This window comes from Chenopodium quinoa, unplaced genomic scaffold (assembly GCF_001683475.1).
Source record: "Chenopodium quinoa cultivar QQ74 unplaced genomic scaffold, ASM168347v1, whole genome shotgun sequence".
Classification (NCBI taxonomy): domain Eukaryota; kingdom Viridiplantae; phylum Streptophyta; class Magnoliopsida; order Caryophyllales; family Amaranthaceae; genus Chenopodium; species Chenopodium quinoa.
In genome coordinates, this window is record NW_018744290.1 from 2430823 (window position 1) to 2454255 (window position 23433).

At 33.9% G+C, this 23433-nt stretch overlaps 3 protein-coding genes and 1 pseudogene across 3 annotated transcripts; all 4 read right to left on the minus strand.

Annotated features, from left to right (window-relative positions):
- Positions 1 to 667: 667 nt before the first annotated feature.
- On the minus strand, positions 668 to 3642 carry LOC110695338 (annotated as a pseudogene).
- Positions 3643 to 4288: 646 nt separating this feature from the next.
- On the minus strand, positions 4289 to 8024 carry LOC110695366 (flavanone 3-dioxygenase 3-like). The gene is made up of 3 exons (XM_021872610.1): positions 7753 to 8024; positions 7034 to 7281; positions 4289 to 5077 (listed from the first exon to the last, which is right to left on the minus strand). The coding sequence occupies exons 1-3, from the start codon at positions 7984 to 7986 to the stop codon at positions 4498 to 4500; spliced, it is 1062 nt and encodes a 353-aa protein (XP_021728302.1). The 5' UTR covers positions 7987 to 8024; the 3' UTR covers positions 4289 to 4497.
- Positions 8025 to 13338: 5314 nt separating this feature from the next.
- On the minus strand, positions 13339 to 18799 carry LOC110695266 (probable glycosyltransferase At5g03795). Its single transcript, XM_021872519.1, has 6 exons — positions 18405 to 18799; positions 18035 to 18316; positions 16569 to 16855; positions 14948 to 15180; positions 14544 to 14701; positions 13339 to 14016 (listed from the first exon to the last, which is right to left on the minus strand). The coding sequence occupies exons 1-6, from the start codon at positions 18555 to 18557 to the stop codon at positions 13915 to 13917; spliced, it is 1215 nt and encodes a 404-aa protein (XP_021728211.1). The 5' UTR covers positions 18558 to 18799; the 3' UTR covers positions 13339 to 13914.
- A 689-nt stretch (positions 18800 to 19488) lies between these two features.
- LOC110695268 lies at positions 19489 to 20899 on the minus strand. The gene is made up of 3 exons (XM_021872520.1): positions 20776 to 20899; positions 20236 to 20349; positions 19489 to 19938 (listed from the first exon to the last, which is right to left on the minus strand). The coding sequence occupies exons 1-3, from the start codon at positions 20817 to 20819 to the stop codon at positions 19758 to 19760; spliced, it is 339 nt and encodes a 112-aa protein (XP_021728212.1). The 5' UTR covers positions 20820 to 20899; the 3' UTR covers positions 19489 to 19757.
- Between the last annotated feature and the right edge of the window lie 2534 nt (positions 20900 to 23433).

Genomic DNA, 23433 nt, shown 5'->3' on the forward strand with positions numbered 1-23433 from the left:
TTCCACTTCATATAACTTGCTCATTTGGACGGTTGTTTATTACGAAGTAGTTCTTTCACTCTTTGGGTTAAATGAGGTACCTAAGAAATAATACGAAGTAAGAGACTACTCTGGTTTGGAAAGCGGCCCCACCAACAATATTTTGAAATTTCACAGAATGCTCTGGTCAAAATGTCTTGTTCATATGCAATGAAATTCAATTTGTTCTTTAGTTTTACCAACGTTTAGAGTAGATTACATTAGTACATTGAATTATGACAATTTGCCTACTCAGGACATATGAATATCACGGAATAACATTTCTATTTGGACCAACAGACCTGTAATTAATATGTACATACTAGTAATTTGCAGGGAATTAGAAAATTTGCAAACTGTTTACATTACAAAATTACAAAAACTAGGGTCTTTGGCCCATATGTAGTGACTTTCACGTTCCCCATTGACATTTAATTTGTACTTTTACCGTACAAATATTACAATTATGTGAGATCTTATTAGATTTATTACAATTTTGATTTTAAATATTAACTTTTAAAAAATTTTAAGCCTGCAAAATAAAGATATTTACCTTTTAAAACGTGTTTTGAACACTATGAAAAGTCAAATGGTGCAATCTTAAAAGAATGGAGGGAGTATCATGCCTAATGTCATGGTGTAACAATTAGATTAAAGATAAATTCAATAAAAAGTTGCTTAAGATAAAGAAGGATAAATTTTTAGTTCTACATTATACTATCTTAAGGGTGTCAAGAAAACAGATTTTCCCTTGACCAATATCATTAACACTAAGAAAATCCAAGAAATCCTTAAAGCTACTTTCCTTGTATGTCTTGGGATGATCCGCATCTTCCAACTCAGCAGCAGGCTCCATTTTCTCATCCAACCCCAAACTATGGAGGCTTGCAATGGATATCCTAGTCTTCTGCGAGTTAACGATAGCTCTATGCACCACACTTTTGTACAGCCCATTGCTTAATACCTCAAAATGATCTCCTATGTGGACTACCAGGGCACCATTGATGTTGGGCACAAGTTTCCACGAGCCATCTTGCTTGTCAACAATTTCAAGCCCGAGAGAATCCTGTAAGAGGATGGTCAAGCAGCTGTAATCAGAATGAGGAGGCAATCCAAGCGTGAGACAAGGTTGAGGACACGGCGGGTAGCAGTTTGAGGTAATTACCTGCATGCCTTCTCCTATTTTATCACTCAGATACGTTGGACCCAAACCAAGACTCTCTGTGATAGTTCCTGCTAAATCCACTGCTAGTTTTTGCACTTTTGAAGTGTATGCTCCCACGTCTTCCCTGTTATTAAATGTATATATGGAATTAACCAAAGGATCATATAATATGAAGGCACAAGATAACATGATCGAATTGTTGACATATGGTATAATAATTTCGAATTATATCACATAGAAATGTTGCAGGAGTATAACAGTACACATATTTAGGCAACGATAAACTCCTTAAATTACAAACTTGTTTTTGGAAAATATTCACTCATACCCTAGAGTTTTAACAACCCGTTTCTTAAGTATTAAAAGAAGGGGTAATGGTGATTTTGCAAATAAAATCCCATGAGAATGTTCATGCGACCATGCATCATTACAAAATGCTATCCCACCTCTAAGGCCTAAACTCCAAGGTGTGTTCTTGTCATATTTCCTTGAATGATATCAGAAGATCTCTTCGGAATCTTTATCATTATCAGTTTTACCACCGTTTATTACTGCGCCTACTGAATCAATCTTAACACAATTCCCTAAGCTCCGAAGGCACTTTCATGTCTGTTGGAGCATGCAATGGATGACTGAAATACCCTAACAGCAAAGTAAAGGGTGCTTTATGAAAGTTATTTTTACACCCCCTTGCCCCCGATGAGGTCACCTATGAAATCAGGGCTCTATTTATATAAAGGCAAGTGCGTGCATTATTTTCTTTAAATAATAAAATTCTATAATCAGAAGACACTAAATAATACATCATATAGACCCAAGCTGATGTAATTAGTGCCCTTGTTTATCTTTCTAGAAGATGACAAACTAGGTTCATGTGCTTGTATATGCTTCTGTTAGACATTGCCATATTGGCATTAGAATAAGAGTAGCTTAAATTTATTAATGGTTGATATAGATTGGTTTATTTATTTCCAAATTTCATGCATAAATACATGAATTTCAGTGCATATATACAAAGGAGCTGAGCATTTATTTGATCTAAACTCTTTGCCTGGAATTTTCTGTGCTCAAAGTAACCCCTCAAAACTCAGACAGTCAAATGCATGAGGTCACAAATAATATCTTACGTCTCACAAGCAATAGAAATTGGAATCTAGAGTCACACATGCATCGCAACTCTTGTTGTTAATTATCTTCTTTCTTATTGGGCTAAAACAGACATAATATACTTGTACTTGGACAGCTTGAATTTTCCTAAGGTGTTTCTTTAATGTGGTAAAGTACACAGATTAGCCTTCAGCATGGTAACGTGGTAGTTTGAGTTTATGCAATTTAGAAAATTAAGATAATTCAGATAATATACCTGTAAGTTGGTGGATTCTCAGGCCAAGACTGAACCCAATTTTCCAAGGGATTCGCATAAAGTTTTAAAAACACCCTCCAAAATTGAATCTTATCAACGCCATCCTTGAGGCTCGTCCCATACCTCACTGGTTTGTGAACATCATTCGACATAAACTTCAGTTTCTCATTTGCAGGCAATCGGAAAAACCCATCCACGGCACCAAGTGCTTTGTTCAGGATCGTCTGGTCTATGCCATGATTAACAACCTGCGCATACATATCCATTGTAATAAGTAGTGGTGGTTATTGAATAGGGACGCACATAGGGAAAAATGGCCGGATCAGGTATCAAAGGTCTTTGATGCTTCAACATCCTTACATGACCACCTTAAATATAGTATCAGACCACAAAACAATTCATGAGATTCATTTGCAAAGTTGCAAGTATATAATGATCTGTTGATCAATATATACAACTATGAACACTCCTATTATTTCTCTGTTGCACCATATATTATGATGGATTGTGAGCTGAATAAAGAGCTGTACCTGGCTTTGTTCAAAATAGTTTCCAATGCTCAAATAGTATACAGTTACATACGTAAGAGTGACCGAGTAGTGAGGCAGGATAATGATATCAGCATAAGTATAGATACATATAAGAATTATCAATATCGTACCATATAAAAGCCGTAAAATGTAACTCCAATTCTCAATAAAAGTCACCGCATGATGAATAATTGATCTGCAAGTAAATCATGAAAGTCATCCCTGGTTTTTTTCTTAATAAATTAAATGACGCCCCCTTCATTTTATTTTTATCTTAAAAACTTTCAGAAAATGATATTGTATAGGACAAAATCTATCAAGATAGGTTTACTTACTTGGAAAATTCCAAAATGGACACATGCTTTGCGAATGCTTTGAACGACAGCAGACCGGTGCATGGGGCTGATTAGAAATCCAGCCAAATCAACCACAGGAACATGAGCTTGGGGTGAGTTCAAGGTGGGTTGTTGAGAGGGAGGAACTTAGCACTCTGGGACATGTGACAATCTCCTTTCTTGTGCACTTTGCCCAGTGCTATAACTTTGAGAGCACCTATCACTTTCCATTATACACCTAGGTTAAGTATATATGAATATGTATTTTAGATATGAAATGAATATAATCAACTAAGTAACAATTTGAGACAGAGATTTATATGGGAATGAAAAATATAGTTAGAAGAATAGTTTGCTATATATAGAAAATTACTCTTAAGTAGTCATGCTTCTGTAAGGGTCTAAGGGGAGTTACAATTATGAACCACAAGTTGACCATGCTTAATGATAAATTCATGCAGCTTAAGCTAAGCTAGCATCCACAATTTATCTTTTTAATTAATTATATGATGTAAATTTCACAACATGACAGTATGCTTTTAATCAAACAAATATTGTCTCTTCCTACAAGCAGAATATTTTTCACATAAAATTGTTAACTTATGTGGTTCTGTATTCTCTAGGCTTTAAAATATATTTTAAATCACTCATACATAAGATTGAGTAATATTGCAACTATTGTATACATGAAACTGATTGAACCTGATCTGGGAGTACAGGAATGATGTAACATACTGAATCTGGTTAGATTACTCACACTAGTATATGACAACTTGCACATATGCACCTTTCAGATATTTATAAAATCATTGACGCAGGATTTCACCAGCATTATTACATTATGGCCATGCGAAACAGCAAAAGAATATGTTAAACGAGTAAAACTGCATGGAATGAACTGAAACAAAAAGTGGGTAGAACATTATGGAATAGAACTAGTACTACCTACTATGTATTTTTATAACATCATTATATTTTAAAAAAAAATAATAATAAATAGAGAGATTGGCGGTAAAAACTTAATTTCGATATATATGGGTGACTATAACGGATAGGCTAACTATTGTATTTTTAAGGATAGGCTAACTATTTTATTTTAAGGGTGTCCAGGAAGCATATTTTCCCTTGCCCAATATCATTAGCACTTAGAAAATCCAAGAAATCCTTGAAGCTACTTCCCTTGTATGCCTTGGGATGATCCGCATCCACCAACTCAAGAGCAGGCTCCATCTTCTCAAGCAACCCCTTACTGTGAAAGCTTGCAATGGATATCCTAGTCTTCTGGGAATTAAGAACAGCCCTATGCACCACACTTTTGTACAACCCATTGCTTAATACCTCAAAATGATCTCCAATGTGAACTAGCAGGGCACCACTAATGTAGGGCACGAGTTTCCAAGAGCCACCGTCTTGCATGTCCATGACTTCGAGCCCCGGAGAGCTCTGAAGTAGGATGGTCAAGCAGCTGTAATCCGAATGTGGAGGCAACCCAAGCGTGAGACGAGGTTGAGGACAAGGTGGGTAACAGTTTGTGGTTATTACCTGCATGCCTTCTTCCATCTTCTCACTCAGATACTTGGGACCCAAGCCAAGACTCTCTGTGGTAGCTCCTGCTAATTCCACTGCTAGTTTTTGCACTTCTGAAGAGTATGCTCCCATGTCTCCCCTATCAACCATGATAAGTTTTACAAAGGCCACATTTTTTTTGTAGTCATGAAAAAGAATTAAAGTTACTTTCTTAATTTCAGAGTTTCCTATCCGCGGTGGTGTAGTTCTTACTGTTGCAATGGCTACAATAAAGTTGAATGTAAAAGTTTATGTTTAAAAATCAGTAGTACGAAAATAATCAGTTCAAAGATCATATATCATAATCGAGTATGATGGCTACTACTACGTGCTTAGTATTATAAGGCTACGAGTGACCATATATTCAAATATCATAATCAAGTAGGATGGCTACTACCAGTACTACGTGCTAAGTATAACCATAAGGCAACGAGCGTACATCCCTCTCCTAGATAATCCCCTTCTTAAATACTACCTCCGTTTTTTTAGTTGACACGTTTTGACTTTAGCACTATTCACACACTCTCCTTTAACCGTGTTTTGTGCTTTATACGTAATGAAAAATATAGTCATGTGAGATTTTGTTAGATTCATCACGATATATATTTTCAAATATCAAATTTTCATAATTTTTGCTTATCGGTAATTAAAAATATGAATGGTTGAACTTGTGCATTGGCAAACGTGACTAAAGAAACGTGTCAACTAAAAGGAAACGGAGGAAGTATGTTTTGGGATCATTACAATGCGCACTTAGGCCCCCCACCTTAACATAAACTTTTTTCTCACCATTACATCAACACTTTATACTCATTTCTTACACTTTTTTGTTATCCAATTTCATCATTTTAAGTCATATGTATCCACTTTTCTTAATCTTTGTGAGGAAGACCAAAAGCTAACATGGCGATTATTTTAGGGGCAGGAGTATTAATTGTATAAGGAAACAAGTTTTGCAGCAAATTCACACCCACAAAGAAATAAGTCAACAGCAAGTGTTGCAGCAAATCCGCACCCCCAAGATATAAGACAAATGAATACAAAATCCGGATAGAAAACTCCAAATTCTAACAAGTGAGGCAATACTGCAAGACTGCAGGAATGTAAACAAATAAATTAAGGCAAAGATAAATTCCTGAAATTAGGGGTTTTTTTCTCCCTCTGAGGTCAGTTCTGGAATCAGGTTCAAGGCAATTAGGCAAGGAAAAATAAAGAGAGACACATGCACATGATTCTCTTTATTGTTGATAAACAATCCACAAAACATTCCCTCAAAAAATAAAAAATTATAAAATATTTTACAAAACATTAGAAAAATCAACTTGACACATGTAAATGCTCATCTTCTTCTTTTGAATAGATGCTGAAGTAGATGTATATGCATACGCATATGCATACGCATTTGCTTATATATTTTAGTATAAGAAAAAAGGGGTTAATTTCTGCTTGTGGTTTTGAAACAAGCTTCTTTTTTTTCCCATGCTGAATTCATGTTCAAGAATTTTCAGCACAGATGGAGGAGCATTTGTTTAATGTTATCTTGCATCTAAACCCTCTTTCATGGCATTTTTTGTACTCTAACATAACCCTCAAACCAAGACATGAAGTCACAAATACCACTAATAATAATAATAATAATAATAATAATAACAACAACAAGGAGTCACATGCGTTGAGTATGCAATTAAATAGTGACGGAGCTAAAGAAACATGCATGGATAAACAGTTTCATTTTCCTCATTCTTTCTTCCATGCTGAATTTAATATGTCTATCTTTTAAACTAATTTATTGATTGATTTATCAAGTAGTGTTTTTATCAGAAACATGGAAACTAAATTCATCACATAAATGAACATACAATTCATGTCTTTGGTTAAGTCTGAGCAACATACTTCGTAAGCATTTACAACACTGCATTCATCTTTCACTTCATACATAAAAAGGTATATTAAGCACTATCTACACAATTCAGGTGCTTGCATAATATATATCCTAAATAATAGGTAATGCTTCATACCTATGCAATTCACAAAATAAATATATTAGATAACATACCTGTAAGCAGGTGGATTCTCAGGCCAAGACTGAACCCAGTCGTTCAAGGGATTTGCATAATGTTTAAGGAAAACCCTCCAAAATTGAATCTTATCAACACCATCCTTGAGACTTGTCCCATACCTCACTGGTTTGTGTACATCCTTCGACATAAACTTCAAATTTTCATCAGCAGGCAACCGAAAAAACTCATTTGCAGCACCAAGTGCTTTGTCTAAGATTGACTGGTCAATGCCATGATTAACAACCTGCAGCACAATATCTTCTTAGTGTGTCATATACAACAACGTAGAATAATGTGTTGATTTAGCTTTTTATCACCCAAAAATGCAAAATATTCAATGGGCATGCTAATTAAAGGATTATTACAGGCCGATCCCCCTTGCTGGAAGTTTTGTCCATCAAAGTTTAGAAAATGCATATAAACTTTAACTATCTTAAGCCTTTAGAAGAACTTTTCCTGAAATATGCTGACAAAAAACTTTAAGCTGACCTTTAAGTCTTTAACACTAAAAGTCTCACTTAAGTCACTATTCTTTGACTGTAAAAAAAATTAAAGACCTTAAGAAACAAATTTCTCACCTAAATCAGATCACTATCCTTTGACTTGGTAAAAAATTAAAATAAGGGATATAGCAGCTGAATATATGATGGCTAATACACAGAGAGTGAGCCAATATGTCAAATTTCACACAAAATATAAAGAAAATTAGGTTTACATGGTAACATCCGAAGCGCTTGCAAGCATATCCAATGCTTTCAATGACAGCTAAGCGGTGAGTAGGGCCCATTTGCAATCCAGCCAGGTCAACAACAGGAATCTGAGCTTCAAGTGAGCTCAAGCTGGGACGTTCAGAGGAGGGAACCTCATAGCACTCTGGAATATGTGTCAATCCCTTTTCTTGTGCACTTTGTCCAGTGCTAAAACATTGAAAGCACATGTCACTTTCCATGAGGGAATATAAGCAAACCAAAAAAAAAAAAAAAAAAAAAAAAACAGAGCAAAAAAAAAAATTTTGAGTAACAATAAACAAAAGAATGAATCATAGTTAACAAAAAGATACTATTTATAGAAAGGTAATATGAAGAGCTGCATGAGGGCATGACGATCATATAACTTGTAAACAACAAACTTCAAGCCGCCTTAACCATGCATGATTGATAAACATAGTTTAATTCCAGGCTTACCTCTTTGATCATATGCTTTAAGTTGTTTGTTGATTAGAAAATGTAAAACTTGACTGTACAACACAGTTGCTTGCAACTGGTCAAGGAGTGTGGCAATGTTGTAAGGTAATGTATCTAGAAACTGACATCAGTACATGTACTACATGACAAACTTCACCTTTTTCTTCCATGATTGACTCAGGATAAGAATAATACCGGGAATAATACCGGCCCACCGGGAATAGCCAAAACCAGTATTATGACGTGATGCCCAATGTTTTCAGGTAACTTCCCACCAAAGCTTCTTCCCTAAGCATGAGTTGAGCATTTCAACCAATGCCTAACTTCTCAACCAACGCATTTCTGCACTCTTCTCACACTTTCACTCAAACCACTGTCTTGCAGAATTCCGGCGCTGTAAAATCAGAAGAAATAAATAAGCTGACAAAGCTGATTTAACTTAATACTTCATGCTGAATTGATGAATCATGGCATGCATAATTGCATATGTAGCTTTTTTCATCATACCAAATTTGGATATCTCAAACCCTGTGACGAAAAACTCAAAAAATGGTAGAAGATACATCCTAGGGTCATACAATATTGTTTGGAACCATATACAATCACTAATCAGTCACATAAAGGCTTGTGGTGGCCTTTAGTTTATTAAGGGAGGTGCATCTGAAATTAGTTAAATTGAGAGTTTAAAGACAAATTGAAACGGTTTCAACTATCCAAATGGCCTCCCGGGTAGTCATGGGGTTTATGGGAAGCACCCCTAGTGCTTTCCATTCTGGATTCGGAAAAGTTAAAAAATTATCCAAAACTAAAGGTTATAATTCATGATTTTGGACCATTTTTGGGAAATTTTCACAAAATTGAGCTAAATGTAGGGGGGTCCCATGGGTCATATAAGTTGGATTAGAGCCATAATAACCTGCAAATAACTCTATAAAAGTCCCGAGAATGAGTTTGATTCAATAATGGGACTAATGCAGAACTATGTAGTCACCAACTTGGCATCTTAGCATCTGGGGTTCCTATTAAGGTGTCAGAGTTATCAATTATACCCAAACTCCTCACCCATTTATTACTTACCCTACCATTATGTTAATAATGCATGCATCATTGGTTACTTACATATTGGTGTTATAGTCAATATTGGTGTTTGTTTGTTTACAATTGATCATAATGGAATGAAAACTTTTTTCGATGGAAAAGTATACATAACAAATGGAACCTCATCTCATGGTATACAACATCAATCATTATTGATGGAAAATGATCACACTTAAATTTTCCTATTTTTTTCCCTATTAATCAAATAAACTACATAAATAACTAAATAAGAACAATGTATTACACTTCTTAGTATGAGTGATCATATTTCCCTTAATCTTGTTTTCTTTCTACCATTAATATATCTAGCACTGGTTTGTTTCCTTCATCTTCTGCAATAATTTTTCCACCGATCATTCAACATGAAACAATTCTACGAAGTGACAACAAATCTGTTCAAGTCTTATGCAATTGATCAGATCATCTGCATGCATCAGATAACTAACCCGAACTTATTTTCCTACTCATCATATTTGGTTAAGACTAAAATAAAATGATTATATTGAATTATTGCTTCTATTCCTTTCGTTATTTGTATTATTATTGTTGCTTTTACTACTCTTACTCTGGCTGCTGTAATAAATGTTTAACTTTAAAAGGAACAAACCACTATTATGTTATATATATATATATATATATATATATATATATATATATATATATATATATATATATATATATATATAAGAAAAAGAAAAAAAACAACTTAGGCAGGTTTTTAGGAAATAGTCTCGACTTAATTCGATTGATAAGAGGTAAGGCTATTATACATCTTCCCAAACCTATCATAGTTATGATGAATTGTTTTGTTTATTGCTCTTATTGTTCTATTTTCCACTACTGAAATCCAGAATTATGACACTTCAAAAGTTAGTATCTCCATCTCTTTCCCTTAACTATTCCTATCATATTAATTAGGAAACACTAGACCATTTACTCTAAAAATCCAGTTAAATAAATGAAATTGCATGCATTCATATATAACCTATAGTTTTGGAATAGTACAGAGATATTCCTCCTCTTAGTTTGCAGGAAAGTTGGGAACTAAACATACAACTCAAACTTAAAAATCTACGTCATTCCAAACCTGGGAATCATCATCATGATGCCCAAGTCTTACGATCATAGCTCAAAAACATTAAAATACAGACAGAAAAAGTCGGGTATCTGCCTATTTTCTCACATCACATGGGAAACTTTTGAAGGTATTTAAAAGAAGTTTGATAAGCGTAACTTACAAGAGACTCCAATGCTTGATCCCCAAATGCCACATCCAGAGCTAACATGTGACTAAATGGATTGTCATACTTCAATGGAAGGATTTTAGAACCCAAGCTAAGTTACCTAACACAAAGACACACAATAATAATTCAATAAACTAACAACTCAGCAGTGGATCTAAGCTACTATCATAGCAAAAATATCATATGTGATCCATTAGTTAAGGCATTTACAGTACAACCAGCTAAAAATCACAACAGATCCAAAGTTCAATGTTAACTTTCTTTTCATTGAACAGAAGGTAGCTAATTAAAGAAACTTCCATAACGTTTTACATGTAGGGAAGGTCAATGGAAAGGCCAAAGGGCTTGGAAGAATAAAGACAGAACAATCAAATACAGAGTTCTGGTGAACATTTATAGCATTCGCCTAAATCAAGTTCCAGTATTCAACTTCCACATATTGTATCTGACAACAGAAAACAAATTAATATAAGAATATGCAAACCACCAATGTGAGAAACATCAACCATTTAGATACCAATTTTGGCAATGTATTCATTTGTTTTACCTCATCGTAATTCCTCTTCCACCAATCATACAACATAAAATTTTATAATAGCTTCTATTGCGTCTTATGCAATTGATTAGCAGAATGCATCAGAATACTAACCACAATTGAATTTGATTTCCCATTCCACAACACCTTGTAGTTCGTAAAGTGGTAATTAAATGTTTTGTAAGCTCCAACAACGTGAACACCCCCAATCCCTCATAGCATCACGAAAAAAATTGTCCAACCAAAAATCATGCTCATACAAGATATTGCACAATATGCCTCCTGCCTTTTCTAGGAACTCAAACTACAAATAAGTTGAGAAGATATGTCAAGATATACACTTAATAACAACATCCAGCAAACACAGTTTCAAAAACATATCATGTCCTCAAAATAATAGGTCACTTTTGACTTTCGAAATTAATGGTGACCACAACAGCATCAGTACTACTATACTACCCCAATTATTCACACCAAGCTCCTATTTTGAGCACGGTATGGGAGGGGGGAGGGTCGGATGTACACAAATTTACCCTCGTGATCACATATTGGTTATTATCCCAATTGACATTAATTCAATAAGCTTACTAACTTTGACCACAAATTAGTCAAACAATATTGTCGGGGGAGGGTCGGATGTACACAATCTTACCCTCGTGAGTCATGATCACTGTTTGGTTATTTCCAATTGACCTTACTTCAATAAGCTTACTAACTTTGACCACAAATGTGTCCAACAATTTTATCAATTTAATGATACTAAAGTGCCATAGTTTTCATTTATGAAACATTTCAATAAGATTACAAACACATCATTCATACTAGCAGTATAACAAAATTAGTGTACAAAGTTGACAAATTTTGTAATAGTGCAGAAATGTTCATTAATCATAGCATAATACAAGGTTTTATACCAAGTAGAATGAAAAATAAATTCAATGTAATACAAAAATCAGAACTACAAGATGAAATCAAAAGAGCTGAAAAATTACAAAGCAAAGAACATAATTTGAAAATTAGGGATTCCAGTGAACCTTAAATAATAATTTGTAAGAAGAATTAATTACCTACAAATCGCTTGTAGATTAACAAAATTTCTGCAAATTCTGAGAAAGACGGTACAAACACAGTCTTGAATTCTGATTAATGGACTTAAACGAAGAACAATTTGGCGACACTAGGTTTTGTAGAACATGGCGGGAAAGTGGTTTGTCATCATCAATCATAATTTGATCGATAACATGTGTAAATATTTATACATGGTCGTAGCTTTCAACTCTCAAGATTTATACTAGCAAAGTTACTCGTTGATGACTAAAATTGTGATATTGTGGATGAAATAGCTAACACCAATAGCGATTTTGAACTTTTGATGTTTGGTGGTTTTACCTATGAATCGTGTAATATTAACTTATTTAATTATCAATTTTGTCACTTGATAAACATCATTTTTATCAACTACATAAACTTGTTCTCTGGGTTGATCGGTGTTACATAGGTTTAATTAGTGATGAAAAATTGAATTTCGCCTTTTCAATATTGGAAATAAAGACCGACAATGTAATAAAATTAATGCTAACTTTAAGACTTGAATCTTGTTGACATGGAGTGACATGACATCTATCATACTCCTAACATTGTCTTGGTAGCAAGTTTAAAACCTAAACATATGTAGCATTGAAATACAAGTCTTCTTTTTTTTTTTTGAAAATCATTGAAATATAAGTCTTGGTAGAGTCTTTCCCATAAAAAATAAAAATTAAATAAAAAATAAATAAATAAAAGTCTTGAAAAATCAAAATTCAGTTGAGACTCAATTTGTGGGTATAGTCATTGAAAAAATAAATAAAAAATTAAGAAATCTAAAATGAATATTTGTTTTTTTTTTCTCTTTTGACAAGAATCTTAAATGAATATGACAATTGAAGAGAAATTTTGGTTAAGTTTGAAGAAATCTTACATTATTATACTACATATAAAGTATGTTATTGGATATGGAGTAATGATGTGGCATATAATAAGTCTTAAAACAAGAAAGCACTAATAAGTGAGACTGTCTCACACTAATTTATTGTAATTTATTGTAAAGTTCAAAATTTAGACCCTGATAAGGACATGAGCACCTCTAAAGTAAGAGCCACTACAATCTCATGGTTTAGTATGAATTTGATGGATCACCATCCTAAATTTTTTTTTTTATATGAATCTGATTATCAACAATTGAGCTAAATCTAAAGGTATCAAGGAAATGAGATCCAATTTTCCAAATAGGAAACTTAAGTGAGCGTAGCAGTATCAGGATACAGATTAGAGCTTTTTATGTTACAAGCTTGAAAATTTGTACAATAATAGTAGTAACAGTAGTGAACTAGTAATCATCCCTGACAGTCCACCGGTCTAAGCACACAAGGAAAACAGCTTGTATAAGGGTAACTAGCCACTTAGCCAGTCTGAATGTCACTCCTGCATTTAATCTGATAACTTCAAGCAAGTATGAGATTGTAGAAATTCGCGCAGCTAGATGGTTCAGAATGAGATTATAATCAGGCTAGAAATGGAGCAAAAAGATTAAAGATGAAAAAAGGATTACAAAATGAATGGACAGCGCCATAAACTTTTAAATTTTGACATATCCTACATATAGGAAAGAGTATTGTTGCATGACAAAACAGTAGGTCATAATTTACAGAGCTACAGAATTGGTAGGCATGGCAGTTAGGCATCACTTTCCTTTGATCTTCGAGACTGGTCTGGTATCTATTGAGTGTACAAACAGGAGGTGAAAGAAATACTTTATAACGTGTCAAAAAAAAAACTCAGTACTTGATAACGTGGTGCCGCAGCCAGAGTTCATACATAACCATATGAAAAGCATCATACTTTATAGGAGGGGTGTTCCATTGAAAATGCTTTTGTACCTGATACAAAAGGATTAAAAGGATTTCAAACATTGCAATCCTGGTGTATAAACGTGTATCTTTGCCCTTTTCTTATCATCACTTATCATTGTGGGAACCTGGAACTAAAAAGTCATGATAATCACAAAGACCTTCATAGTTTATGCTGATTTTTAAGTGAGTAAAGAAGATGCCATTTTACCCCCCCCCCCCCCCCTCTTCTCTCTTCTTAGCTTATTTGTGTAGCACTCAAGTTTTTCTTCCGAGTTAACATTCTACAAAACTACAATACCAGATTCTACCCTGCTTCATAAACATCATGAGTAATAAAGCGAGACTAACTGCGAGTAGCATCTAGTGTGTATACCTAAAAACTTGAAATTATAGCTGTGTTATGAAAAACAAATGGCTTCAGGAAGATCCACTTTCAGAGTTTCAGAGAATGTTTAACCAGAACAACGTGAACAGAGAACAACAAGCTCACAAGGGTTCCTAAGGCTGTCAGATACAGTTTAATGTCAAAATTTCAGCCAGCATTAAATCATTACCTTGACCAAATTCTCATGAAGCCGTTTAAATTCTGCGTCTGTAATGGCCTTAAGAATTTGCTTGAGATGGTAGACATCCCTCTCCCTCAGCACAACAGCAAATTTTCGCCAATCAAGAATGTCGTTAAAAGGCAGATCGTAGTAATCTGATATTATTACTGCAGAAAAGAGAGACAAACAGAAACTTTAACTTTAAAATTTCTTAAGCCAAGTCTCTGCAAAAGCTGCAGTAAAGCTTAACTAGAACAATTATCTGAGACCTAAGATGTTGTGTTGAGAACTACATGAATTCGTGCACATTAACTATCAAGGTCACACTATTTTTCTGAGTATATTAGGTGATGTGAATACATACAATATTAACCATTCCCACAACCCATACAATAGATACAGAAAAAACTTACCAGGAACACATCCATAATGGATTGAGTCTGTTATACGAGCACTGTTAACTTGAGAGCCACCAGGGCATATGCAAAACTTATTCCTGTAAAACCTCTTCTGATATACCAAAGGCCCAATAGCCCTATTTATTCTGTTGTTAGATATATCAAGTTCTGTGTCATTCTCCCAGACTCTGGCCAATATGACTCTAATTTTAGAGTTCCGATGGCCTGCCCAAAATCCAAGGTTTGTCCTGCAAAGTGTACTTTCTGTTAGTTACAGATAATCTGCACAAAGATGACCCAGACAATAATAAATATAACAAAGCCCACCAGATTACCAGAGTAGGCAGGATTTTCAAGGCACGAATTTATGCTATCTTATCCCTAGCCTGCTAGCCATATATTGTTTCCAATGAAATTTATTCAATGTCTTAGATGGACTCGTACAAATTAGCAACTCAAAACAGAGAGATTAATTAGCACTAATTCACCAAGAGGAGCAATATGAAAAACTTCAGAGTTCCGAAGCAAATATCCCACCCCTTAATATTCACAAACAAATGTCTTCCTTTCGTTTTCTACTGTTTCGCAACCGAAACTCATCAGCACTTGAATCTAAAATGTTGTTCTTTTCACTATCTGTTTAAAGTCCTTGTTAGGATGACACAGCTGATACGTATATGAGAAGGCATAGAGGAGCAACAGGACATCTCACTAGTCCACTACATCTGGAACTAAACATGGCATCATAGTAAAGGTTGGCTTGTTTACTGGATAAGGATTTGAGATTGATAAGATACCCAACCCCAAAGGAAATTTTTCTTTATATCTATCCAATGTGCATAGTTAAAAGGACACTCACATGTGAGGACCTAGGAGTGACGACTTCCATATATGTGTTTTGCACATATGAGTATGACTAATATTGAAGAGAGAATAAGCACATTGGAATCAATGGACAACATTCCTCCATTCCTCCCCTTACAAATTATCTTTGTGATGGAACACTCTTGGACATTTATTCCAACACTCATATTTAGTGATTTTTAGGGTCATTTTTTCATAAATTAGTTCTGCACCACCTTTTTTCAACTATTAATGTTGGATTTTGCATATCAAGTTCTGCCAATCAAAGATACCTAGCTACAACTTTTTTTAAAAAAAAACCTGGGAACATAATTTGAATCTCAACTAGAAACTAAATTTTTTCCAAAGTCTCCTGTGCCCAGATGCAAACCTGCTCTGGTCATTTGCTATGAGACTTGGACAAATAAACAACAATTTTGTCCGAAGTTGAGATAGGTAATAGAAAAAACCCAGGGTAATTTATAAATATTTACAAATTCATACATCTTCAATATTGTTTGGTTTGAATCTAGACCATTTATTGATTTTTCATGATTGACCAGTCCAGAGATCCACGATTGTTAACTTCCACTTCCAGGTTTGATAACAATTAAACAAGTTACTAGATCAATAACAACATTCGAAAAAAACCCAAATTAAATTTGAAAACCCTATACAAACCAGGGCATAAAAAACACGAGCAGTAGTGGAAGAGGGGAAAGGGGGGGGGGGAGGGGGGTTACAAAGAAAGGTGATATGCCAGAAAGAGCAACAACAAAAGACATCCACCAACCTGTTTTCCATGTCGTTTCCTCCAGCAGGAAGAGCAAAGGGCTGTAGTACTTGTGGCAAAGCAACATCTTTGTGAGGGATGAACCCTACATCATAACTTGGGGAGCACACTACTCGAATAGAATTCTTTATAAGAAATGGCAACCCTTCAAATGCTCTCACTCCAACATCATGACAAGTAACCAAAAAGTGATCAGCTCCCAACGTTCTATTCCAGTAAGGATACTTGGCTATTAAGCCCTCAACATAGTCCTTGACAATTATAGTCATGTTTTCATATGAAGTCCCCTGCGTAGTATAATGCACTCATAACTCATTACAAGGATCATAAAGGTTATCAGACGTCTACTATGGCAGATAAACATATTTGCTTTAGTTTGGCATAATCTGCAACAACAAAGAGGAAAGAAAACAAAACCAAAGCAGGTGAACAGATAAATGACACATAACTAGTCACACTTTTTTAATAGAAGGAAATGCAAGGAAAAGAAGAGAAGAGAAAGGGAGGAGGACAATTTCTCTTCTTCAGGTAAAGAATTGGGGAAGGAAGCGGAAGGAGAGGGAGGGATCCATTTTCCCTCTCTCTTTAAGAAGCACAATTCATCCAAAATTGGAGAGATTTGGAAGGAAAATGAAGGTCACCTTTCTCCTCTCTTTCTCTTCCCTCCCCTTTCTCCTCTGTCCCTCTCCCTTTCTCTTCCCTCCCCTTTCTCCTCTGTCCCTCCCGTCCTTTTCCTTCCTTCTTTGCTTTCCAAACAAAGTGCCAGTAATCCTGAATACAAAAATCTATCTCCCTTTCTATGCTTGCACAACTATGCTAGTGACATCTTACCAAACCATCAGTATAACTTTCCTTATTGACCTACATTTCTACAAGTGCTACAATTTAGCTACCGGCGTTGCCAATTTGCTACAATAAAAAGAACTCCATATAACTTGCCACAAACCACGGTCATTCATTCTTATACAAACTACAAGTGACACTTATTCAACCATTATTGCTCAAGCATCCACAAACAAAGCACTGAATCAGCCTACAAATGAATGCACCTTTTTGCTATCTTTATCGAAAAATACTAGAATAAATCTGTACTGTAGATTTATGTGTATTCCAAAATTTAATTCTTCCAGCCTGAAACAACAGATCATATCGCATTAACCCGAATCTCACTTTGTACACTGTTAAGTTTTCACTATCTCAACACTCTTAACTAAAAATTTCATTCATTTTGAACTTCTAATTCACAAAGTAATCCAGCACAAGAAATTGCCAAAATTCTCGTTATAATTATCCTCACTTTCCCTAATGTCCACCTAAATCAATTCAATGCAATAATTTGTTCAAATTCCAAACAATTCAATCCAAAATAACTCCAAAATTTCACATAATTATAACTTGCAATCCAAATCAATGACTTCAAAAACAAGTATCAATCAAACACAAAATTAGAATGTAGAAAAGAATACCTTGCCACGCATCTTATGGCAGGAAATAGGAATAAAGAAGAGATGAGCTTCATCAGGATCTTGAGTACGAAACCCACTCTCTCGAATATTCTGGAAGAAGTAACCTTCACTGGAGTACTTCCCAGTGAGCTTCCTCGGAGTTTGATAAAACGTATTCGGATCACCATCAGGGTAAATATAAACCTTAAACTTCCTCTCCATTTCCTCGTAATTCAACCTAAAGATCTCCGAAGAATGATACGCTTCCGACGCCTCTTCTCTCTCCTCCACCACATTCAGAACCTTCTCGAACAACACAGAAACAGGAAATTCACGTTAGAGAGAGAAACTCGATGAGAGAGAAAGTGGAGGAGAGAGAAAGTGAGCTTACCGTGGTGGGAGGAGAGGAGGAAGGAGAATGGAGAGATTTAAGAGAGAGAAAAGTGAAGGAGATGAGAGTGAGAATAGCTAGGGTTAGCAGAGATCCTCTAATGGTGACCATTGATGAAGAAGATGATGATTGCGGTGGTTTCGCCGCCGTCATGGGTGGCGCGTTAACGGAAAGTGTGATTCAGTGTGATGCGCTTTCTTTTGAGTGTGTATTTGTTGTTTTAGTGTGTGAGAGAGAAAGCCGGTGAAACACGTGATTTGTAGAGGCGCGTGAGTTGTTATACGTAGTATTTAAATTTAATTAATTTCCCTTTTTTTGTAACTTAGTGGGTTGGGCTTTGGGATTGATTGTATCAGATGGTGGGTTGGCCCTTTATTTGGGCTGCTTTCTTTGAAATTTTCAGATAAAGTTACCAAGATTTAAATTGTTGAAGGTCTACCATATTTTAGGTGTTATACTGTTCTACTCAATGTTTTTGAATGACTATCAACAGAAATAACTTGAGTAAAAACAAACAAATAATAATTAATTTAAACAGAAGTTTAGTAAAAAGAAGTTAAACAAATGTTAAATTTGGCAAATATAAGTTGCATCGAGTATACACAATTACATAAGGTTAATTCAACTAAAATAAAAGAGGAGAAACATAAACTAATCATCAACTACTTTTCCCCAGTGAGTAAAGTCTTTTATTTTTCCTTTCTTTATATAAAAAAAACTACAAGTATTATATGTCGCATTAAAATTAAATTTTCAAGTATGGTTACAGAATATTGTAACTAATACAAATATTATTGCTTATTACTTTAGCTTTTATTTTAACCTATGTGAAGCCATTCAAATATGTGAATGACTATATCCTAATTTTGTAACACTTATTATTTCTACCAACTGATTTCAAAATTCTATATTTTTTTATGTCAACTATCAAGTATTGACCATAACATGCTGCAATAATTGTGACTTGATGTGGAAACATACTAGACCTGATTCTTCCGGCCACAATCTCAAAAATATTCGTGTAGGCATTGCTAATTAATCTCTCTATATTTTGTGTGCGGATTGGAGAGCTAGGCCACAAATCTGACAAAGTAGTGATGAGTTAAGTATACAAACTTCACACAACAACAAATAACATTACATTGCACAAGAGTGTAACAACATTACACGATTACACCCTATTGAGTATCGACAACAATGCTTATTCGATGAAATAAAACATGGCACACACAATATTGAAATTTGGCTAGTGGCCTCCCAAATTGCTAATACAACTTGCTTGTACATATGAAGTACTACACCATGAGCATTTGGTATATATGTGTTTCCACTAACCCTTACACATTGAAGTTATCAGGCATCCTTGAGGACAATAACCTCATTACCAGAACCAGAAACCTCACACCTGCAACCATTACCACACTCGAAGAGCACTTTTCCAGCATCAGGACCTTCTGTTTTTGTGAAACTACAAGCATACCCTTCTCCACATACACAGTATCCTCCTTCAGTCTCCACTTTCTTTGACTCGTCCCTACAATTATGAAATTCAAAGTACGGAGTATTATTTTGTGTCAAAACAATGCAAGTTCAATTCATTCATAATAACTGTCCATTTTTTTTTTTAATCAAAGTGCTTAATCGCACGCATCTCATCAAAATTATGGTCACTAGAAGAAATCTGATATTAAATTTGTGTAAGCGAGAGTTCACAAGGTTTTACGAATGAAGGCTATTAAATTTATACAAGGAGTATGTACTCTCTTCGTTCTTAAATGATTGTCCTATTTGAAATACTAGGACTATGCATATAAGAAGAGTGAAAACGTACGTGATGCAGACACAGGTATCGCTGCAGTTGGTGAAAGGCTTGGCATCAGGTTGAGGGTCTTCAATTTTTCTTATCACGCAAGTCCACCCAGGGCCGCACTTGCAGCATGCTTTGCTGTTAACAAAAACATTTAGAATCATTACCTTGATTATTAATCAAATAACAGGCATCAATTATATAAACAAATAACGTATTCACTTGAAAATTGAAAAAAATAACAATAATATAAAAAATAAAAAACAGAGGGAGTAATTTTTACTTATTAAAACTGACTTTTTTACTATATGTAGAAAACTATTAATGTTAGATTCCTTCTCTGAAGCTATTGATGTTTACTGATTAAAAAAAATATTCTATATGTTGATTATATATAGATAAGAGTATTGCATCAAAAAAAATATATAGCTAAGAGTATAATTTTACTAATTAACATCATGCATGTTGTAAAAATTGTTAAAGATATACTTGTATATAATAATTAATACTTGTATTAATTACTAAAATATTTTATGGAAATATAAATTCATAGTATATGATTACCTGTTAGCTTCACCAGGTGGGCAACAACTCTTTGATCCCTCCATGATAATTATTTCTCAATTTCACTAATTAGTCTCTCTTTAATTTGTTATTTTTGTTTGGGAAGAAGAGAATGGAGAATACTCTCCTTTTATAGAAGAACGACCCCAAGCCATGATCCATTTGAATTATTTTTTTTAATTTAATGTATACGAGTATATTATTGCATACATAACCAAGATAAATACTTTTATTCTCGATCTTATTTTTCTTTTTATCTTCTTTATAAGGTCCTTTCCCATGTCAATTAATCTCTAATTAAGTTATTCTTAAACTTGATCAACAATCATTCAATAAAACACAATAAGTAAGAAACGACTTAGATTCACTTAATTATTTGTAAGAAAATAAGTAATACGAAGTATTATTTGTCACTGGGCTGTCTCTTGTCTACTATACTATACTATAAGTATTATAAGTAGGTCATTTTACGTACATTATTGAACAATGCAAGATAAAGACATCCCAATTGATCCATAATATTTTTTTTTTCTCTTTCTCCATTATGATTAGTTTAATCCAATTATTTATCCCGTATTTACAAATGAATTGAGTACATCTTTATCTTTCACCTTGTTTGGTAATTAGCCGGTGATTTTTGGTTGTTATGTTGATTGTTTCAAACTTTCGCTGATGTTGAATTGGATGTTTGACTATATTGGCTTGTTGAATATAAAAATGTTTGATAAAATTATTATGGTTAACCGTTGGATTATATCACAACCTTTAACTTGTGCAATGATTTCCTCTAATACAGAAAAATAATAGAGTAATAACAATAGTAAAATAAATAAATGATATATGTAACTCTTCATGACTATATGTAAGCAATTAGTAGATTACTTAAATTGAAAAAATTATAACATAATAAAATCACGTGTTGATATGATTGGTAAAATCAACATTTTTATTACCAGTTTTTGGCTTTTTATGTGCAATTCTTAGGGTGTATCAAACTACTTGGTCATCCTAAATTGAAGATAATAATAAACCTATAAGCTAAGATTTAACTCAATCAAGTATATAATTAAACCAACTCTTGTTACGAATTATTAAATTATTTAGAACCCTCTACTTACCATTTTGTCATGAAAGTTACTTTATAAATAAGCAATGTAAGAATGAAAGACTTAAAATTGAAGGGCAGAGTTGATTAAGTAGGGTTAAGTAAGGGTGCTAATCGAGCGACTCGATCACGAGTTAAGGGGTGCTCAACTCGACTTGAAAACTTTTTTCATGTGCTCAACTCGTGCTCGTTAAAGTTTCAAGTCAATAAAACTTACTTGACTCGTGCTCGTTAAAATTTCGAGTCGAGTCGAGTAGCTCACGATCTGCTCGTTAAATTTTTGAGCCTTCTAAAATTATACTTCCGCTCTGTCCCTTATATTTTGGCCCATTTGACTTTTCACGGTCTTCAAGACGCGTGTCCAAACGTATATATCTCAATTTCTATACGCATAAAAATTATAAAAATTTGATATTAATAAAATATATAATGAAATGATTCTAACAAGACCCCGCACGAATATATTATCACTTATACATTACCGGGAATTTATGGTCAAAGTTTTATAAGTTTGATCCATAAATTGCAATGGGGCAAAAAATAAGGGACAAAGGGAGTAGGCCTTTATTGTTTTTGTTCACTCTATATAGTTTTCTTTTATTTATTTTATTTATTATTAAGGATTTACTTTTTTTTTATAATATAAATTAACTCTTATTGAGTGTCAAATTTGTTCATGGTAATAACTTTATTTGTAAATTCTATATTAATAAAATATATTATCGAGTTGCTCACGAGCTTATCGAGTCGAGTTAGAGTTTGTTCAATTTGTGCTCATTAACATATCGAGTCGAGTCGAGCCAACTCGAGCCGAGTCTTATTTGACCGAGCTTTGACCGAGTCGAGTCCGAATTGCTCACGAGCTACTCAAATCGATTAGCACCCCTAGGGTTAAGTAAAATTATCTGAACTTGAATTGACCTTATAATATTCGATCTAAAGCATAGGCACTCGAATTGATATTGTTATCAAATTGGTTGATTGGATACTCACTCCAGTTATTCGACTCGTACTATTAGGTGTAGTTATATGTGGGTGTCAATATCATCAATCAATTACATACTACTAAAGGCGAAACTCAGAGGGACACTTGTCAGCATATTACTAAAAGTTTTCCCTCCAAAAAAAAGATTTGTACAATTGTCCTAAATTATGACTTCTATTTTGTACAAAATCTAAAACAAACTTCTTTAAATATCAAATAACCCATTATAAATATTACATGTGTTTAATTATATTCTTTTGCATGTTTATAATTTTAAAAAATATATTTCATACTTTTTAATATTTGGTAAATCTATTCATAATTTTTATGTACCATTATTTTTGGTCAAATTTATTGTCGTTATAATTATTTAACAACCGTGCATTGCATGGGGTTTAATCTAGTTTCATATATAGATAAGAAACTAATGAGCAATTTTTTTTCTACGTGGATATTTTTCTCTAAAATAAAAGAAAATTCAAAAAATTGTAAACTAATAAATATTAGTTTTATTATATATTGATATAGTTGAGATAATTGCCACATCAGTAATTAGTGTGTAACGTTT